Genomic DNA, 20,035 nt, shown 5'->3' with positions numbered 1-20,035 from the left:
CGTCAGCAAGGCTGCTTGTTCAGAGCCAGGCACAAGTAAGGACTCAGCGGGGACTGTTGCTGTTTCTCAATTTCCCAGGCCTCCTAACTCCACCTTTTCCTACTGTGAACCTATCTCCCAAGTGTCCGAGCAGTGAATGTGTCCTTCTGGAGCTGGGTGACCACAGCCGGTGGAGCAGGGGCACTGCCTGGGACTGCCCTCTGGGTTCACGGATTCCTGCTGCGGCGCTCGGAACCCACTTCCCTTCTGATCTTCAGCGCCGCTCCTCCGTGCTCTGGGCTCCTCACCTTGTGGGGCAACCTTGGCTGCTTCTCTGCCCCCACCTCCCGTGGCAGGGCCCTGGTGAAAGCTCTGCAGGCCGCACTCCTGGACTCAGGACTGCGTGCAGAGACGGGCATTCAGCAAGCCCTTGGCAGCACTCAGGTGCTGATTGTTTTGTTTATCAGACGTTTATTTGCCCCTGCGGTGAGTGGGCCCATGTGAGGTGGGCAGTTTGATGAGAGCCTTGCCTAGCTCAAGATCAGGTGGGAAGCGTTTGGGGGATAAGGGCCTGAGGCCAGATGGAGAGAAGAAAAAACTAGAAAACTTGGCATTTTGTCTGTCTGTGGTCTCAGGTCTGGCCAGGCTGGCTCTTCTGCCAGCTGATAGCGATCAGCTGGCAGCCTTGTTAGGGACAAATTAACCCTTGTGTATCTGCTGGGGTGGGCTGATGTGATGTGGCAGGTCTGGACTTGGAGTCTGTGTTCATTCACTGGGTACCTTGCCAAGGCTCCCTGTCTTCTCTGGGTTTCTGATTTCTCTCTGGAAATGCTGAAGATTTAGGAGGTGTCCTATAAAGTCTTTTTAGCTCTAAGTCTGCCGTGATTAATCAGTCCCCAGTTGGCTTTTCTCTGGTGCCCACAGGACCCTTTTTGCCCCACCTTCTGCCTACCCTCCACCTGATTGAGTGCATCTGAGGGGTGATAGCTGAAGGCTGAACTATCCCCCAGAGCGGTGAACCTTCTGAGATGCTGGTCCCCTGGGATGGTCCCTGGAAGCCTCTGTGCCAGCCGTTCAGGCAGACAGCCAGGGTTGGGTGCTTTCCTGTCCTGAGAGTTTGGCATTCCTTCTATGGGAGGAGCCCCAGTCTTCCAGGGCCCAGGCTCTCACCGTCTGTCCTGTACTGAGACTTTTGTTAATTAGGGGAAGTAAATGCGGTGACAGCTCTGAGCTCGGCCGGGCTCTCTCAAGTCAGATTACAAAGCTCAGTTCTTGGAGCTAGTGTGTGGAACCTGGTTTTAAACATCAGGACTGGTTGGGGGCCACTTGGAACTGGGGGACTTCCTACCCGTGAAGTCCCCGAAGCCCTGTGAGGTCGTTCATATGGCTTGGAGTCAGGCCTGTCCTCAGGAAGCGGGAGGCATGGCAGGTTTGGGTCATGCCCCTGGGTCTCTGCCCCATGTCTTAGTGATGCTTCATGGACTTATGTCCTGGGCCAGAATTGGGCAAGAGAGGGACAGAATGTGGGCCTCCCTCCCTCCAGGCCCAGCACAGGGATCTCAGGCATCCTTTACTCAGTGGGCAAACATCCGTCGAGGGCCTGCAGTGCGTCAGGCGCAGCTCCACAGGCTGGCCCACAGCACAGGTGACACAAAGTTCCCGCCCTGGAGGAACCCTCGGGCTAATTGAGATTCAGAGCCTCAGGAACAGCCTCTTCTGACACAGGGTGATTAGTCCTATAGGGCAGTGGTGCAAGGCTCTGCAAAAGCCTGGGGGAGGGCATGTGACCCAGCTGGAAGTGGCCCAGGTAGTCTCCCCCAAGGAAGTGGCACTTTGGTGTTCCTGGCTGCAGTAGGAGTTGGGGGTTCTGGGCCCAAAGTTTCCCACAGGTCTGGCCCCTTGAGCTCATCATCTCGTCCTGGGGTGAGCAGATTCTAGACAGCAGTGCCTGATACCCACACTCACATGAGGATGCCCAATGCTTAATTTTTAAGGGCTGGATCTTTCTGGGACAGTAGTGTCCATGACAACCTTTTCTCCGAGCCAAGTGCCTGAGGACCTGAGTAATTGAGAGGTTACCTGGCGGGTGAGGATCAGGGCCAGAGGTGGGACAGCCCCTGTCCTTCTCCTCTGTGTGTGCCCCTGTCCAGTGTGGAGAGCTGATCTCCAGCTCCCATTGGCCTCTGGCCTCCTGGACCAGAGCTACAATAGCACCTCTATGGAAATGTCCCCAGTGACTTTGGGGTAGGCATTGGGAGGTGTGGGCTGGCTCCTGATGGTTATGGGGCCACACGCAGCTATATGGAGGAACTGGGGCCCAGCCTTCCCTTCCTCCTTCCGGCCCCACGCCCCCCATTCAGCATCACGTCTGGCAGAGTTCTAGGGATTTTTAAATCTCAGGAAACCTAGAGTTTATAGCCCCAAAGTGCTCACATGTGCTTAGGGTAAATGATTTCCCCTTTCTTCTTCCTGCCATACTGCAAATAGCAGAGAGAAGTTAAGATGCCTTCCCCATGGGAACTGTTAAAGGGACAAAGCCCCATACTCTTTACATACCCTGTCGTTTCAAGCCAAGGGTCTGAGACTGACTCCCTCCCACCACACTGGGAGTCAGAGCCTAGCTCCTGCAAGCCCACGCTCTGTGGGAGTAAAGGGTGTGCGGTCCTGCCTCAGAAGTCCCTCCCACTGTGCCAGGAGTCAGTCAGGAGTCCTCAAACAGGCAGAGTAAAAAGCCAGGGGACTTCTCTAGGATAGGATATTTCAAGACCCCAGAATTGCCCACTCCACTCCTTTGCCCATCTTGTGTATGCTTTTTAAAGTAACTGGTTATAAACTGATGAAAAAAATAGTCTTTCTGGTTATAAAAGTACAAATATTCCCATTGTAGAATATTTGGAAATGGCCTAGAAATGAAAATTAGAATAAGCATTTACAATCCCTCCATCCAGGGAGATGTTGTATTTGAGTGTCCTTCCATCATACAGAAGGCATATACCAAAGCAGTTTTCAAAAATTGTACCCTTTTTTCATATTTTATGTCCTTAACATATTACAAACATTATTCAAAAACATGTGTGAGGATTATGATACCCTTAATATGAATCTACCATACGTTGCTTAGCCATCTCTCTAATGCTGATTATTTCAGGTATTTCCAAGGTGGCCCTATTCACATAGCTGAGGTGGGTGGCGTTTTCTCTGTCTGGAAGTTCTCTTTCTGATCTGCCAGTCTGGCTCCCTTGCCTCTTCCTTCAAGTCCACGTTCAGACACCTGCTCGAGGACCCTTCTTAGGCCCCCACAGTACCCTGAGCATGTCTGTATCACTGCACTTCCCACGCTGACTTGCACCTGCCTATTTTTGTGCCTGCCTTTTTCCTCCAGACCAAATGCTCTTTTACGGCAAGACACATTTCTTGTTCATTGTTGTACCGTCAGCTCCTAGCTCCGTGCCCAGTACTTAGCAGGCTCTAACGAAATGCTACAGTCAGTGCTACGGTCAGTGTCCCTGTATAAACCTTACTTCATGGTGCTCATGCTCCTTACTGTTGATTCCTATTCATTAAATTGATGGGTCAAAGCTTATGAGCATTTTAAAGATTCTTGTTCCTACTTCACTGTGGCCTTATCACCTTGTGTATTATTATTATTATTATTATTATTATTATTATTATTATTATTAGCCTTCTAGTGGTTTGATATACAAGAGGATAAGTTTGTTAACTTCTAGGCATTACCAAAGCTAACCGAATCATTGCACTGTCTGGCAGTTTACCAGTGTACTCAGGCGTCCTTGACAAGATGACGCTGTGGACAGCTCCATGCCCTTATGCCTCAGCGAAGGTGACAGGGGGCTCCTGGCACAGGTCTTCTTGTCTCCGATGGCCGCCTTTGGGCTGTTATCCGCTCAGCTGTCCTCCTGCTGGGTCCGGCCGACTTAGGCCAGTTTGTAGGCTGGGTGTGCTGTTAGCGAATGTAGATTCCAGAACAGCACTGGAGACTATTTCAAGTTGGCAAAGCAATACTTTCCCCTCAAAGCCCTGTTGGGCTAATTTCGAACGGAAGAGTGGACAGATTTAAGAGCAGTTTTCATGGTTGAATGCTTACCTCTCAAGGACAGAGGAAAAAGAACAGAAGGCTGAGCTTCATCAGGAGAAAAGGGAGTGAAATGGAGGGACTGTTTCTGGCGGAAGAGAAACTGCCCTCTCAGGAAGATGGGAGCCCGCCTGGGGTCCAGTGTGGCCTCCCTGTGTGAGGCATTCCTGCGGGACACCCCAACTGAGGGCTCTCCCCTGTCCTCTGAGCCTGGGGAGGACGAGTCAGCAGGTGTGTGTGAGAGAATGTCCTTAGGAGCAAAGAAGGGCCGTGAGGCTTTTTGTTCCCCCCAAGAAAGAGGGAGTGTGGCTTGTGTGAGATTCTGAGAACGTCTCTCTAGCTATGTGTGAGTCTGTATGTGTCCATGTGTCTTTGTGAGTGTGTGTGTCTGTATGTCTCTGTATCTCTGTGCCTGTGTGTCTGCTCGTGGCTGGGAGGAGCTACCGTGCCTGTGAAGGAGCAGGATTCCCCTAGTGACATGACCTTTAAGTGCAGCTCTCCATCCTCTGCCCCCCGTCCCGAGGGCCTGGGGGCAGGAGCTCCTGCCAGGGCTCCCAAGCCCAGCCCACGTCTGGGCCCTGCCTGGGCCTCTGCCCCCGTGCAATGCCACCGTCACTCTGGCTCCACGGTGGAATCATTTTTCCTAAATAAATAAAAGAAATAAACACATAGCCACCTAAAGATTGATGGGGGCCTTGCTGGTGGCCTCTGCCAGCCAGGAACTCTGACTTAGACTTGAGTTTGCTTTTACAGTCTGTGTCTCGGCTCTAAGTGCTCACTACTGCCACTTCCATGCCAACGTGTGAACACGCTGTCACTGAAACAGGAGCCCGCTCTGTCCGGGAGGCTTGGGCCCAAGCACACTAAGAGCAGAGAGAGGTGCATGAGTTTAGGGAGGCCTCAGGTGCGGGCTGAGCCCTGTCCTTTGAAGCTTCCCCGGGGGAGACTGCACCGGCACTAGCAGGCATCGGAGATCCTGGCAACTTGACCTGCCCACTTGGCAATTTCCAGGCTTTCTTTGGGGACATGCTCACACCTGTAATACGTCAGTCAGGATTCGTTCATGTTCCACAGGAGGAACCTTGAGAGACGTGCTGAATTTGTCTCCATTTAGAAGTGGATTTGCGTCCACTGTCTCTCTTGATCGCAGACCTGGGCAGCACAGGAATTGACAGTCAGCGGGAAACCTGAGGCTGAAGGAAGTGAGTCAGGACCAGGCCCTGGTCCTCAGGCCCCGGTATACTTCCTACTCCTGCTGCCTGGCTGCAGAAGGCACACGTGGCGGGGGCGGGGGGGGGGGGGGGGGGGGGGAGGGGGGGTGTTGCGGGTAGTGACTCAGCTTTTAGGGGGAAGGGCAGCAGAATCATGATGTTGTGGCTTTTTTCTGCCTGCTAGCTCTGTATCCCACCCCCACCCCCTTGCTTTTAGTGGCACAAACGATACTCCTTTTGCAGAAGAATTGAGGTCCGTAGACTGCTGGTAAGAAAGTAGTGTTCTCCCCGGAGTGACAGCTAGAGACCCATTCTGTGACTTTGGAGCCCTAGTCAGGAGCCCCAGAGGCACAGGGGCCACCTTCACCCAGGGCCGGAGCCGGCCCTCCAGCCTGGAGCCCTGTGTACTCACTCCTCCGCACCCTCCTCCGCCACCCTCAGAATGACCTGCAGAGCTTCTTAAAGATGTATGTTTCCAGGCCCCGGTCCCAGTGCTCCAGAACCAAATCTTCTGAGGGCCCTAACCAAGAACCCGGGCTTTTATGAGTGCCCCAGGTGGTGCTTTTGTGCAGAAAGTTTGAGAACCACTGCCTGAGTCTAGCCCTTCGCATTGCCAGGGGGTGCGGGTGTCTTCCCCTTGCTGGTCCCAGATGCTCCCCACATTGTGGGGAGCTGGAGCAGAAGTGCAGTGACTTGAGGTGTCACTCTGACCGTGAGCAACTTCTCTTCTTTTTCTGCCTTCCCTTAGTTTGCCTGGTGAGGGAAAGACACAAGACAGAGAGGGCCTGGCTGGGCACCTTTGCTGCACCTCACTATGGGGCCCCCCACCCCTCGGGCAGACTTTCCATGGACACCTCACAGGCATTGGGCCCAACTAGTGTGTGGCTGTCTTTGTCTGGGGCACAGCTCCCTCAGCCAGTCAGCGGAGGCCAGGGATATAACAATCAACTCTGGTGCTGCCTCTGTGGCCTCAGCCACTTTCTCTGTATCATGCTTTCCCATTCCCATATATATGTGTGTATGTATTTATATATTTATAGAGGGGAAGGGACAGAAAAAGAAAGGGAGAGAAACATGGATGTGTGAGAGATACATCAATTGGTTGCCTCTCATGCACCCTCTACTAGGGACCTGGCCCGAAACTCAGGCATGTGCCCTCACTGGGAATCGAACTGGCAACTCTTTGGTTCACAGGCTGACAGTCCACTGAGCCACACCAGCCAGGGCAGATTTCCCATTTTCTATTCTCCTGTCTCAGTGGTCTTCCAAAGTGCAGAGCTGCAGGCACCAAGAGACTCAATAGAGAATTTGCTGGGCTTTGTTTGGGTCAGGCAGAAATAGATGCACAGCCCAGGTAACTTTGTTCTTGGCATGTACCTGAGCTCCAAGGGGTCAGAGTGTCAGAGGGTCTGTTCAACTTCCAAAACATCACCTCTTCTGGAGCATTTACTCCGAGTCAGGAAGGGTACTCAGCCAGGAACACTGTAGAGTTGGCAGTACTGTATACCCATCTTGTGGATAAGAAAATGGGTTAACAGGTTACATTTTAAATGCACAATGAATAGGTCAACAAAACACTAACAAATGCATTTCAAATGCTGACATCTCAGGTGGAGGATGGGGAGGGGAAATAGATGAGAAAAACATTTGAAGGCTGGACTCAAATCACACACAGGTGAGGAGATCTGATCTCTAGTCTGAGTCTTTCATCTGTAAAATGTAGATAATTGTATTTTTGCTGTTCACTTTATACAGCACTAGGAAGATCACATAAAATAGCCTTTGTAAGTGGTAAAGCTTGGCCTACCAGTGAGAACTCAGGACCCATGAGGGAATTACCCCCCTAACCTAGACTTCTTGTCCAGGAGGGAAACACAGTATGTAAAGAAGAGGAGTGAACGGGGTGGAGTGCAAAGCACAGGCAGCCCTGGGTCTGGGTCTCAGCTCTAGCACTCCACAGCTGGTGATCTTAGGTAGCCTCTGAGCCTTACTTTTCTTAACCTAAAAATAAAGGCCTTTCCACGTGGGAGGCAACAAGCATTTATTTGAGATCAATGAATAGCTATTTGGGAAGCACTGATTCAGGCAGAAACCCAAATAATGTTTAGATTAGGAGAGAAAGGCTAAGGGTATTTATGAGAAAGGGAAGAGGAACAACTACATCAATGGAAGGAAGGCACCCTGGCTGGTGTGGCTCAGTGGGTTGAGTGCCAGACTGCAAACCAAGAGGTTGCCAGTTCGACTCCCATTCAGGGCACACGCCTGGGTTTTGGGCCAGATCCCTGGTGGGAGTGCATGAGAGGCAAATGATCAATTGATATTTCTCTTGCAAATCAATTTTTCTCTCCCTCTCTTCCTCCCTCCCTTCCCCTCTCTCTAAATAATAAATTAAAAATCTTTTTAAAAAATAGAAGGAAGGCATTTCTGTTGATGCAGATAAATGAATGTAGTGACGCTAATTCCAAACAATGTTTTTAACTTTTAGTCTGGTAGTTATCTGTCTGATAGTCATAATATCTCCTTTTTGTTATCTTTGCAACAGTTTTGGGGGGGTATAATGCTACTTTGGGCCCAGTCCAAAGGTGATTTTGCCCTGTTCTAACATTCCAAAGGTTTGAGGTATAAGATGTGCAAGTTTCTTCCTCCGGGATGGCAGCTCCGGCCCCATTTATTAGTTTTTATAATCTAATACGGGATTAAGGGGAGTGTTAACTGACATGAGATGACATGAGCTCAAAAGGGTTGAAAATACCGTTGGAAAAGATACGACTCGGCATCTTTGGAACAAAGAGAGCTAGAGCAGCGATTTTCATATTAGACAAAACAGAATATAACCCAAATACGTTTTAAAGACACAGAAGATGTTGTATTCTCAAGAGTAGCCATCATTAAGAAGATATAATAATCACGGCCTTACGTATCATGCGGTATATATTCCAACAATGACAAACAGCACGAAGAAGGAGATAAACCAATGGCTGAGCTTGAAAGTTTTAATACGCTCTTCTCTGGAAATGAAAACTCACATAGACAAAGAGTAAGCAAGGATAAGGAATATTAAAAGGACATGATTAATAACTTGATCATACATGGAACAGAGAAATGGATCACGGACTAAAGCCACAAAGACATGACCAGTATATTCCAATGAATTGTCCCCATACAGGCTGTTTAGACCTCAAAGATGTGAAATTAGAAAACAATAATTAATAGGTAGCTATAGAAATCTCACATTTGAAAACATTACTATTAAAAAAACCATTGTTTAAGAGGAAGTCACTTGGAAATTATCAAAGAAACGGAGACTGGAATAACAATGAAAACACTAGGTTAAAAGTTGTAGGGGAATTTATAACAGTATTCAACAGCAAGATTAATAAGGTTCAACTCTAAAAACAAAAAAGCAACAGATTTGTGTTTGAATTACACTTACGTTCAGTGTTATTTTGTATTAGTTTCAGGTGCACAGCAGCGGCCAGGCAATCAGACACTTCACAAAGTGAGAGCAACAGATCTGGATCAGAGAAATAAAGAAATAATAAAGGATGAAGATAGAAATGATAAAATAAAGGAAAAGGGGACAGAAAAGTATTAACAACAAGAGTTAGTTTTCTGAAGAGATTAATATAACAGGCAAAATCTTTGTCAAAGTTTGATTATGAAAAAACAGAAAAGATGAAAATATGGAATGAAAAGGAATAGATATGGATATAACAGATTTAAAATAATAAAATATTATAAACAACTATACATCATTAGATTGGAAAAGCTAGATGAAATACATTTCTAGAATGATATAAATGCCAAAAGTACCATGACAAGAGATAAGGAGACCTTGAATACACCACTAACCACTAAAAAGAAAAGTGGTAATTTACCACCCCCAAAAGCCCCAGGCTAAGATGGTTTTACTGGTAAGATGCCCTAAACTTCACGGATCAGATAGTTTCTATATTTACAAGTTTCTCTAGGAAAGAGGAGGCTTAGCTAAGCTGTCTCACTCATTTGACGATATATTGTAAAATCTTCATACCAAAACCAGATACGAACTATCGAAGAACAAAAACTGTAGGCATTGCTTTGAATCATGAGTGTATAAAACCTAAATGAAGTATCAGGCTGACTAAATGTCCTACAAAAACGGGTGTCTAGCCCAGGAGCTTGAGATGCTTCTGCGTTACAAAGAAACATCAGTTGACCACATTAGTGGATCAAAGGGAAAAAAAAATAACATGATTACCTCAATGGATATATGGGAAAATATTGAATAGAGTCCCATACTTGTCAATAATGAAAGGTCTTGGGAACTTAGAAGTTGAAAAGAACTTTCTCAATCTGATAGAGGCTGTCCTCTAAAAATCTACAGCAAAATCATGTTTGATGGAGAAACTTGCCTTTGAGGCAGGGGCAGGATCGAGATGCCTGCTGTCGCCACACTGTCCCGGCACAGGATGAGAAGTCTCGGCCAATGAAGTCACACAAGAGAAATAATAGGAAAAGGGCAGGGAGCAAAAGACAAAAATGGTTATTATTTGAAGATTATAAATGTATGTAAATAACCTCTGAGAATCAATGAATGATTACAACTAGCAACAGATTTTAACCAAGTTGCCCAGAAAATGAAATTTCTAACCACAAAGCCCACAAAGTAATCTAACAACAACAAGAAAATGTACAGGACTTTAATAGAAAGCAGTTTGTGATCCTGTGTGGATACAACCACAATGACTAAAGGGAGGTATTCTGTTCATGGATGCACACTTAATATGGTAAAGATGTCCATTCTCCCACAAATTAATCCATAAATTAAAAAAATAGAGCAATCAGGAGAACCAAGATGGAGGCATAGGTAGACACACTGCGCCTCCTCGCACAACCAGAACTGACAGAAAATCGAACAGCAAGGAAGTCCGACACCAAGTAGATAAAAAAGAGACATTCGTCCAGACCGGTAGGAGGGGTGGACACGGGCAGCCAAGGCAGAGCAGACTCACGGACCGAGACTGGCGGAGTGTGGGACGAACGGGGCAGGCAGTCCGACCACTAGCAGACCCTGCAGCCTGACATTCGCGCACAGATAAACCGAGAGGGCCGGACTCAGAGTGGCGGAGAACAGGGCAGGCAGAGCAGTGGGTAGCACCCCGCAGCCCCACATTCGCTCATAGATAAACCAGGAGGAACGGTGAGGGAGCGAAGCAGACCGCGCAACCCAGGGCTCCAGCGTGGGGAAATAAAGCCTCAAACCTCTGATTGAAAACACCTGTGGGGGTTGGGGCGGCAGCAGGAGAAACTCCCAGCCTCACAGGAGAGGTCGTTGGAGAGACCCACAGGGGCCTAGAGCGTGCACAAGCCCACCCACTCAGGAACCAGCACCAGAGGGGCCCAGTTTAATTGTGGGTAGCGGAGTGAAGGACTGAGGTCTGGTAGAGAGGGGAGCTGGTACCAATGTTCCCTCTCGGCCCCGCCCCCACGTACCACATCATAGCGCAGTGATCAACATTACCCCTCCCCGGGGAACACCTAAGGCTCCACCCCTTTAAGTAACAGACGCACCAAGACAAAAAAAAATGGCCCAAATGACAGAACACTTCAAAGCTCCAGAAATAATTCAACTAAGCAGCGAACAGATAGCCAACCTGTCAGATGCACAGTTCAAAACACTGGTAATTAGGACGCTCACAGAATTGGTTGAATTTGGTCAAAAACTAGATGAAAAAATGAAGCCTATGCTAAGAGAGACAAAGGAAAATGTACAGGGAACCAATAGTGATGAGAAGGAAACTGGGACTCAAATCAACACTGTGGACCAGAAGGAAGAAAGAAACATCCAACCAGAAAAGAATGAAGAAACAAGAATTCGGAAAAATGAGGAGAGGCTTAGGAACCTCCAGGACATCTTTAAATGTTCCAACATCCGAATTGTAGGGGTGCCAGAAGGAGAAGAGGAAGAACAAAAAATTGAAAACTTATTTGAACAAATAATGAAGGAGAACTTCCCTCATCTGGCAAAGGAAATAGACTTCCAGGAAATCCAGGAAGCTCGGAGAGTCCCAAAGAAGCTGGACCCAAGGAGGAACACACCAAGGCACATCATAATTACATTACCCAAGATTAAAGAGAAGGAGAGAATCTTAGAAGCAGCAAGAGAAAAGGACACAGTTACCTACAAAGGTCTTCCCATAAGACTGTCAGCTGATTTCTCCAAAGAGACCTTACAGGCAAGAAGGGGCTGGCAAGAAGTATTCCAAGTCATGAAAGGCAAGGACCTACATCCAAGATTGCTCTATCCGGCAAAGCTATCATTTAGAATGGAAGGGAAGATAAAGTGCTTCTCAGATAAGGTCAAGTTAAAGGAGTTCATCATCACCGAGCCCTTATTATATGAAATGTTAAAGGGACTTATCTAAGAAAAAGAAGATAAAAAATATGAACAGTAAAAATGACAGCAAACTCACAGTTATTAACAACAACACCTAAAACAAAAACAAGAGCAAACTAGGCAAACAACTAGAACAGGAACAGAACCACAGAAATGGAGATCACATGGAGGGTTATCAACAGGGGAATGGGAGGGGGAGAGAGGGGGGAAAGGTACAGAGAATAAATAGCATAAATGATAGGTGGAAAATAGACAGGGGGAGGGTAAGAATAGTGTAGGAAATGTAGAAGCCAAAGAACTTATAAGTATGACCCATGGACATGAACTATAGGCGGGGAATGTGGGAGGGAGGGGGTGGGCAAGATGGAGTTGAGTGAAGGAGGGGAAATGGGACAACTGTAATAGCATAATCAATAAATATATTTAAAAAATAGAGCAATCAAAATCCAAGGGGGATTGTTTTGGAAGATTGACAAGATGATTCTAAGATCATATAGAAGTATAAATACTTACTATTTTCTAAAAATCAGCCTGTGAATGAAAAGCAACAAGATGGGATTCACCTTACCCCAGGGAATGTGACAAAACCAGAGTGATTGAACCAGAATGGTACCAGCTCAGGAACAGACCGTGGAGTTCAGTGCCAAGTTCAGAAATTCGCAGAAGCTGGTTTATGAAGGAAGTAGCCTCACAAGTTAGGAGAAAAGTAGACAGCTTCTTTTAGGCGGGAGCGGTATGTGAGCTTAGAAAACTGCCTTAGAGTGTAAGAGAAATGAAATTGTAAGCCTACCTTACCCACTATTAAATATGCCAGACCGTGGACCTAAATTCAACAGCTGAAATATGAATCCAATAGATAAAAACAGAATAACTGAGAATTTGGAGTAGGGAAAGATCCAAAACAGACCCATGATGATGGAAAAATAGACTGATTGGTCTACATCAGACTGAGCATTGGGCACGGGGAGCTGCTCCATAAGTGTCGGTCTCTTAACTTCATTCCCTGGATTCAGAGCCCACTCAGGGACCCAGAGCAGGTGGCCTGGCTCTCCCATTGGCTCCCTGGGGAGAGACGGTAAGTGCTGAGAGTCAGACCCAGGCAGGGCCTTCAGGGGGCCCGAGGCAGAGCGGGGCGACCCATGCTCTCTTATTTTCTTGTTCTGATTTGCTGCTCTGTCTGGGAGTTCAGGCTCACTGTCTGTATAGGATCTCTTAGCAAGAAGCCTCAGATACAGGCGTGGGCGGCCCTGAGACCCGGGGCAAAGTTCATCAGTGCAGGCCCTGGGCATTCTGTTGCTGTCCTCACTGCCAGGGTGAGTGTGGGTCACTCTGAAGCAAGAGATGGGCTGGTCAGTGATCCCTCCCAACCACCCCTGACTGAACTCCAGAATCTTGTTCAAAATAAAACGGAAGGCCCGCCCTGAGGCGCTCTGATTCAGTAGGTGTGGGGCAGGCCCGGAATCTGTCTGACTAGCTCCCAAGTGTGGCCAGGGTTGGACCGGCCAACCTGGATCCCCTCTCCAGGTCCAGTAGATCAGAACTTCTCAGCTCCCAGGGGCACAGAACCGCCTGGGGCAAGGGCTATGCATGTGGTTTACGCTGGGGTAGGATGGGTGGGAAGTGCAGTGGTTAGGATGGGAGGAGAGGAAGGGGTCCATTCAGAGGTGCCCATGAGAGCCCAGCTGTAGCCAAACTCTCCTCTCTGATGTCCCCCTCTGCCTGCCCCTCTTGGCTCTGATCCTGCACTGGAACAACCCGTGAATTGCCTGCTTTCTTCACTGGCCTGGGAGCAAATTGAGGGCAAGCACCTTGCGTTCATTCATTCATGCATTCATTCATTCCACAAATATTTATTAAGACATTCATATGCCAGGGACAGGCCCTAATAGAGATCAAGGCTGAGTCAGCCCACTGGGGCTTCCAGTCTAGTCAAGAGGCAAGACGTGAGAGCAAGCAGCTCTAGTAATGTGGGTGAAATGCTGCGGTGGAGACACCCAGCCCCCACGTGAAAGATCTGAAAAGGCTGCCTGGAAGAAGTGAGTCTAATGTGGTGATGAATGGATCCATCAAAGGGGTGCAGGGAAGTGTGTTTCAGACCCACAGGGTGGTATGTGCGGGCCTTGGTGGGAACGAAGAAGGCCAAGGTCACTGTACTGAAAGCTGGGAGGGGGTGAGGCCATGGTATGGCTGCGGCCCCTCGCAGGGCCCACGTGCAGAAGTTTTTGCTGTAGTGCTGGGCCTGGGGTGGGGGCAGTGAGAGGGTCCCACCCTCCACTCTCCAGATAGCCTGCCTGGACCCTGACTACAGGGACTGTGTGGTGAGCAGGCTGGTGGGCCTGACCCTACTTCCCCCTCCTCCCCCTCTGTTCCTGGGGGCTGGGCCAGCGCTCCCTCTGGGAGCCAGGTATTCCTTCAGCACCTTGGAATATGGGATGCTTCTCCAGGTTAGTATGGGCCACTGCCCAGGGCTGGGGAAACGGAGGCTGGGCGAATGGCATGATGGCCCAGGAGTCTCAGAAGCACTGGGCTCCTCTGACCTCTCAGGCTGTTCTAAACTGTGTTCCAGCAGAATTCGGTTGCTCCATCCCTCCTTTGGGAACCACTCTCCTCCTGGGCAAGAGGTCTCGGCCAGCATCTGAGTTTGGGCCTTTGGGGCATCCCGGGGCTTGAGGGTGCTCATTGGGTGTGTGAGCTGCATGGGCACCTCCCTCAGCCCCTGGACAGTGAGCCCCAACCTCCACTGGGAAGGTCAGGCCCTTTCTCCACCTTGGGAGGTCCCAGGCCCATCTGGAGCTGGCCTGTGCACAGGGCCTTGGGGCATGGCGACAGCGATGGCCATTGCTGACATATTATTGATTCATGTTTTGTGCCAGCAGCCCATACACTCTTCGTCCTTGGTCCATCCCAGAAACCCTGGGCGGGGGGCGGGGGGGAGGGCTGTTTAAAAGTTTGGCAAATACTTTTGGAGATGGAGACTCTTGTGGGGAGGGTGTTAAGCTCCCTCAGATCATGTCCTGCAAAGGATAGACAACAGGATTTTCACTTTGTCTTGGGGAGCCCCGCCCCCCAACCCAGGATGTGTCAGGACTCACTGGGCAGGCAGTGGCTGGGGGCTGTGACGATGGGGGGTCGGGGGAGCAGAGCTCTGCTGTGGACCAGCCTGAGGGCCTGCGGGCTGGGAAGGGAGGGCTTGGGGTTCCGGGAGCTCAGCAGGGTCCCCCAGCAGCCCCACTCCCCACTCCCCAGTGTAAACCACGTGATGCCCTTTTTGATTTTTCACACAGGCAGCAGGTACCTTTAGAGTCAGCACCATCACACTGTATCTTTAGGTCAAAAACAGCACGCTACTCAAAGGGCACTGTGACCTCAATTTCTATAAAAACTACACGTACTTGTTTCTGGAAAAGACTGGAAGGAAATGTATCAACTGGCTAGCGACCGTTACCACTGGGTGGCATTCTCTGTCAAAATATTTTCCCTTTTGCTCAGTTACATTTTTTAATTTTTCTACTGAGTATTACTTGTGTCATTAAAAGGAACAAGGGGGACAGAATTTGCCAGGAGCAAGCTCTGGGGGAGGCCCAAGTCGGGGTCCCTACCTTCCACTGGGAAGGAAGGCCTTACGTGCACAAGTGAACGAGAGGCTTCCAGCCCCTCTTCCAGCCTGTGCACTCAGGTTGGGGGGAGGGGAGAAGTCTCCCCAGAGCCACCCACGAGGGTGCCCCGCACTGTGTCAGTGTCACAGCCGTGCGTGGGTGCTGTCTGGTCGTTTGCAGTCTGCCCCACTGGACGGTGTGATCCTTGAGGGCAGGGCTGGCTGAGTCGCTGGCCAGGTGCCGTGGGTGCTGGGTGGTGGAGGGGGTGGGGACCCGCCCCGCAGCACTGCCTGGCTTACCCTGGCAGCCGGTCTGGTTCCCAGGGGCGTGCAGGTCTCAAGTCTAACTTCCGCTCGGGCTTCTGTTTCCTAGATCCACTTCCCAGATGTGGAGCGGGTCGAGTGGGCCAACAAGGTAAGGCCAGCGTGGCCCCCAGGACTGGCCTCCCCAGGACTGGCCTCCCCAGGCCTGGTCCTGCCCTGCTGTTCGCTTCAAGTCACCTGCAGGGATGGGGGTGGGGCCGCATGTGGACAAAGGCCCTTGCTGGGGTCGCTGGGCTTGCTGGGGTCCCTGGGCTCGAGGCCTTCTGCCTGTCTCTCCCCTTAGCCCTTACCACCCTCGTGGTTCTTCTCATCACCAGGCCATGACTTTTCTTTGAAAAAACATTATTTTTGACTGTGCAATTAATGCACGGGGGCAGCAGAAAGGTTAGAAAATACTAGAGAGCAAAGTGCAGCCTCCAGTGGCCCCCAGGCCCAGATTAGCGCCTCCTCAGGAGAGGAGGGGGCTGATTCCATGACTGCCTCTGGCTGTGGCCTGGCTCCCACCCCCGACCCACCAGCGCAGGCTGGATGACCTGGGCAGGCCACCTGACATCCCAGAGCTGGTTCCCTCCTCTGAGCAGTGAGAATAATTGTGGTCCCTGCCGGCGCAGCTCTTGTGAGGGTTAACGAGGTCACTGACACACCACAGTGCCTGGCGCATCGTGGGTGTGGGGTAGCTGTCACCACAGGCTGACTGCTGTTGTTGGGTCACTCGGGGAACTCCCTGTGGGCTCTGCTGCCAGATGCCCCAGGGCTGGGCTCTGAGGCTCTAGGTCTGCCCCTCACCCCCAATACAGTGAGAAATCAGCCTGATTCCCGCCTGATCTGCCCAAACCTGCCCCTAAATGTGAAGTTTTGCACAGTTTTACGTGTCTCCTCACTGTGTCTACCACAGAGCTTGCCTCTGTTCTGGGTGCAGGCTTGGCCCAGAGCAGGAATGACTTAGGTTAGATATAAAAAGGACTTTCCACTAGTTTTTGACCTACGGTTGCTATGCTTGTGTTACCCCCAATGCCGTTGTGAGTGGGTCAAAACCTGTTCTCAGCCGCTGGGTAAACTTTGGAGGAAGTGGTTTGCCCCTTCAGGAGGTGTGAACAGATTTCTGTGGAAGGGTGCAGGCCCGGGCCACACAGACACACCTTGTACCGTGCCCGCACGGTGCTGTTCTTCTGTGTGCGTGCCCGTTCCCAGGCCCCATGTGCGTGACATCTTTCTTGCCCCAACACAGAGACCAGTGGGGTGAAGCTCCCAGAAGGGGGAACAGTGTGCAGTCGAGCCACACACTAGGGCACCAGATATGTCCCAAAGAGCTGAGTGCTCAAGAAGCACTCAGCAAATGGTAAAGCAGCGAGACAGGAAGATGAGACAGGCCTCTGAGAGAGGACAGGGACAAACCTCATGTCTCCAGGCTCCTCCAGTCAGGGGTTGGAAAGGGGAGGCGCATCTTTAAACTGAGGCCCAAGTCTGAGGGAAGGAAGAGGAAGGAAGAAGCCTTCGTTCCAGACAGAGCCCATCGGCTGGCTCAGCCTCCCTGCGCACCCCTGTCTCATCACCACCCCGGCCACCAGGCCGGTCTCTGCCAGCCTCCCTCCCTGCCCCCGGCCCTGCAGGTGTCCCAGACCAGCGCCGTGAATCATTCTGCCCTAGAAATCTGCTGCAGAAGGCAGCCTTTTCTGACTGCTAGAAAAGAGCTAAATCCACAGGAAACAATTCAAGTTTCTTGTCTGTGATTTTTTTTCTTAAACCTCTAGCCAGCTGCTAGTTATTTATCCCACATTGAAGGCTCAGATAATTTGTTTTTAGCACAGAACTGAAGGGCGTGGTAACGTTAGGTTCGGGGACTGACTATTCCATGGCGCTCCGCAAAGCAGCTCCAGGCCTTGGGGGTCCGCCACCTGCATGCGAGGAAGAACCACTGCTGTAGCTGTCCCACGTGTGACGGACAGACGGACGGACGGGTGGGCAGGCAGGCAGTAGCAAAGAGTAAGGATCCCATGGTCCTCCTTGGTATATACAAGTATTTAAAATAGATTTTTTAAATATAACACTTTAATGTTAAATTTTTGCAGTGAAATTTCAAGTTAGATTTCTAGCAAGGGCTGCGATTAGACCAGAGGAGGCCGTGCTCCACGGCCTAAAAGCTGCAGACAGTCTGGGGTAGGGGCACAGGCCTGCCCACCAAGGCCTCTTCCTGTGCTCACAGATCATCGCCCAGATCTGGCCCTACCTGAGCATAATTATGGAAAACAAGTTCCGGGAGAAGCTTGAGCCCAAGATCCGGGAGAAGAGCGTCCACCTGAGGACCTTCACCTTCACTAAGCTCTGCTTCGGACAGAAGGTCAGTGCCGTCTCTCTCGGGAAGGGTGTCCTGGGCCTGCTGTGCAGCCTTCTCCGTCCGCATCCCCTGCCCCAGGTCACTTGGCTCTGAAAAGATCCCACTGGGCTTCATGGGGGCCTGGCCCCCAGTTGCACTTTCCAGCCCCTGGGCCTCAGTCTAGACCCCTCGGCTTCAGGTCCCTGCCCCACCACCCCTGCAAGCTCTAAGGAATCCGAGCCTGGAGAGAACAAAGAGGAGGGGTGGGAAACAGTCCCACACGTCTTCAGCCAAAGTTTGCAAAGATGTCACGTGGGATGGAAGCCAGCCAGATATGAGATGCACAGGTCACATGTGCTACCCTCAGGCTTCGGCTGGGACAACACACCCCCACGCAGTGGACGGTGTGGGCCACTGTGCTAATGGATGGGCTCTGGCAGTCGGTGTCAGGAGCCCAGGCCAGTTCTGTGAAGATAATAGGTGGCCCGGGTAACAGAAGGTTCAATTTCCCATGCATAACATTCCTATTCTAGGCTGTGCATCTGATTCCAGCCTCCTGCCCCACTCCTCTTGCCCCAAAGTGCCCCCTTGGTGTGAGTCTTTGATCATCTGCAAATGTGCCCCCCAGGCAGAGAGCCACGGTGATGTCCATCACCCGGTAAACTGGAGGCGCTGGCCTCTGACCTGCTCGGGAACAAGCAAGTGTCTGCCAGCTGCAGGGCGTGGGCTCAGCTCTAAACCACCAGGCCCTGACTGAGCCCTTGCCTGCTGGACATTCTGGCCCCTGTCACTCGGATTCTACCAGGGCCGGCCAGTTCCAACATCCGCTGGTTCATTTGTTCATCTCCTGTTTCACTCACTCATGTGCGACTCACCCGAGCAGGGCTGCGTGGGAGGCACCACAGACAGAGGTGGGCGTGGCTGTGTCCCTGCCTTCAGGAAGGTCACTGTCCTGTTGTGCAGGCAGATGCATATACAGGTGGATGACAACATGGTAGTGTAGGCAAGGTGGTGGAAGAATGCATGAATTCAGGAGTGGAGGGGCATGGGCACTGTGGTAGTCAGGGAAGGCTCTCTGGAGGGAGTGCTATCTGAGGGCATTTGTAGAATTCAGCAGGCTAAGAGCCAGGCAGCCTGCACACTGCTGGGTTTATAGCAGAGTCTGCTCAGCTGGGCTGATAGCCTGGTGGTGCCTATGGGATGTGGCACTGCTGGAAAGTGGTTCCCTGCTGGCAGCAGAAGCAGGCCTCACAGTGGCTGGTCCTGAGGAATGATTTTTATCACACCAGGAGCACCTGTCCAGGGACCTGGAGGCTGACTAGACACCCTGGCCCTGTAGGAGAGATACCTGACTCCTGGCATTCAAAGCCCCTCCCATCCTGTCTCCTCCCACTTGGCTTTACCCCCCCCCACTCTGCCCCATTGTGGGGGTCTCAGAGGACTCCTCGGTGATCTTCCTGGGCTTGGCCAGGACCCAGTGCACTCACCACACCCCCTTCCTTATCCCCAAGAGTGTTTACAGCTCCCTCTGATTCCGGGTCCATGCCCTCTCCCCTCTGTGCAGTGATGACCTAGGCCAGCGACATAACCTCTCTGAGCTTCAGTTTCTTCACATGTGAAAGGAAAGGACCCACTACTAAGGGTGGTTGTGAGGCATCACTAACAGGCCGGCCTCAGGGTCGCTCTGCGTGGCTGTGTGAGCAGTGGTGCTTAGGTAGGCACCTGGCCGAGAGCCCCAGAGGGACCCAGTTCCAGCCTTGAGCCCCTCACCTTACCGTGAGCCCTGGGCTGGGAGGGCCGCCCCGCCAACACAGCGCAGACTCAGAGTCTGTGGTTCTCCTTCCTTTGTGGTAGGGTCTCCAGATGGTCAGCCCTGCCCAGGACTGGGCTCCGCACATGGGGTCTTGGGGCCAGCTGAACTGTCACAGGTGCCCAAAAACTGACCCTTGCCTCGGGGGCACAGCAGGCTCCAGGCCAGTCAGTCACCTCCCGCCCCCACCACACAGGCTTCCACTGGCTTTTCTGGGTCTCTAACATCAAGGCCCTGGAGCCAGGGTAGAGCCAGGTGCTGTGGGCCTGAAATTTCTGCAAACTTCTGGGAACCCTCTTAAAGAAAAAGAATGTAAAATATAAAATTAGA

At 51.0% G+C, this 20,035-nt stretch overlaps 1 protein-coding gene across 1 annotated transcript in view; it reads left to right on the top strand.

Annotated features, from left to right (window-relative positions):
- ESYT3 (extended synaptotagmin 3) overlaps positions 1-20,035 on the top strand; it is a 53,753-nt gene that overhangs the window by 4,577 nt on the left and 29,141 nt on the right. Inside the window, exons 2-3 of the mRNA XM_024566166.3 lie at positions 15,631-15,672; positions 17,785-17,919. Coding sequence (XP_024421934.2) covers positions 15,631-15,672; positions 17,785-17,919 — 177 coding nt within the window. The remainder of the gene's footprint in view (positions 1-15,630; positions 15,673-17,784; positions 17,920-20,035) is intronic.

The sequence above is a fragment of the Desmodus rotundus genome, chromosome 8 (genome assembly GCF_022682495.2).
Source record: "Desmodus rotundus isolate HL8 chromosome 8, HLdesRot8A.1, whole genome shotgun sequence".
NCBI classification, from domain to species: domain Eukaryota; kingdom Metazoa; phylum Chordata; class Mammalia; order Chiroptera; family Phyllostomidae; genus Desmodus; species Desmodus rotundus.
This window is presented reverse-complemented; position numbering and strand designations above follow the sequence as displayed.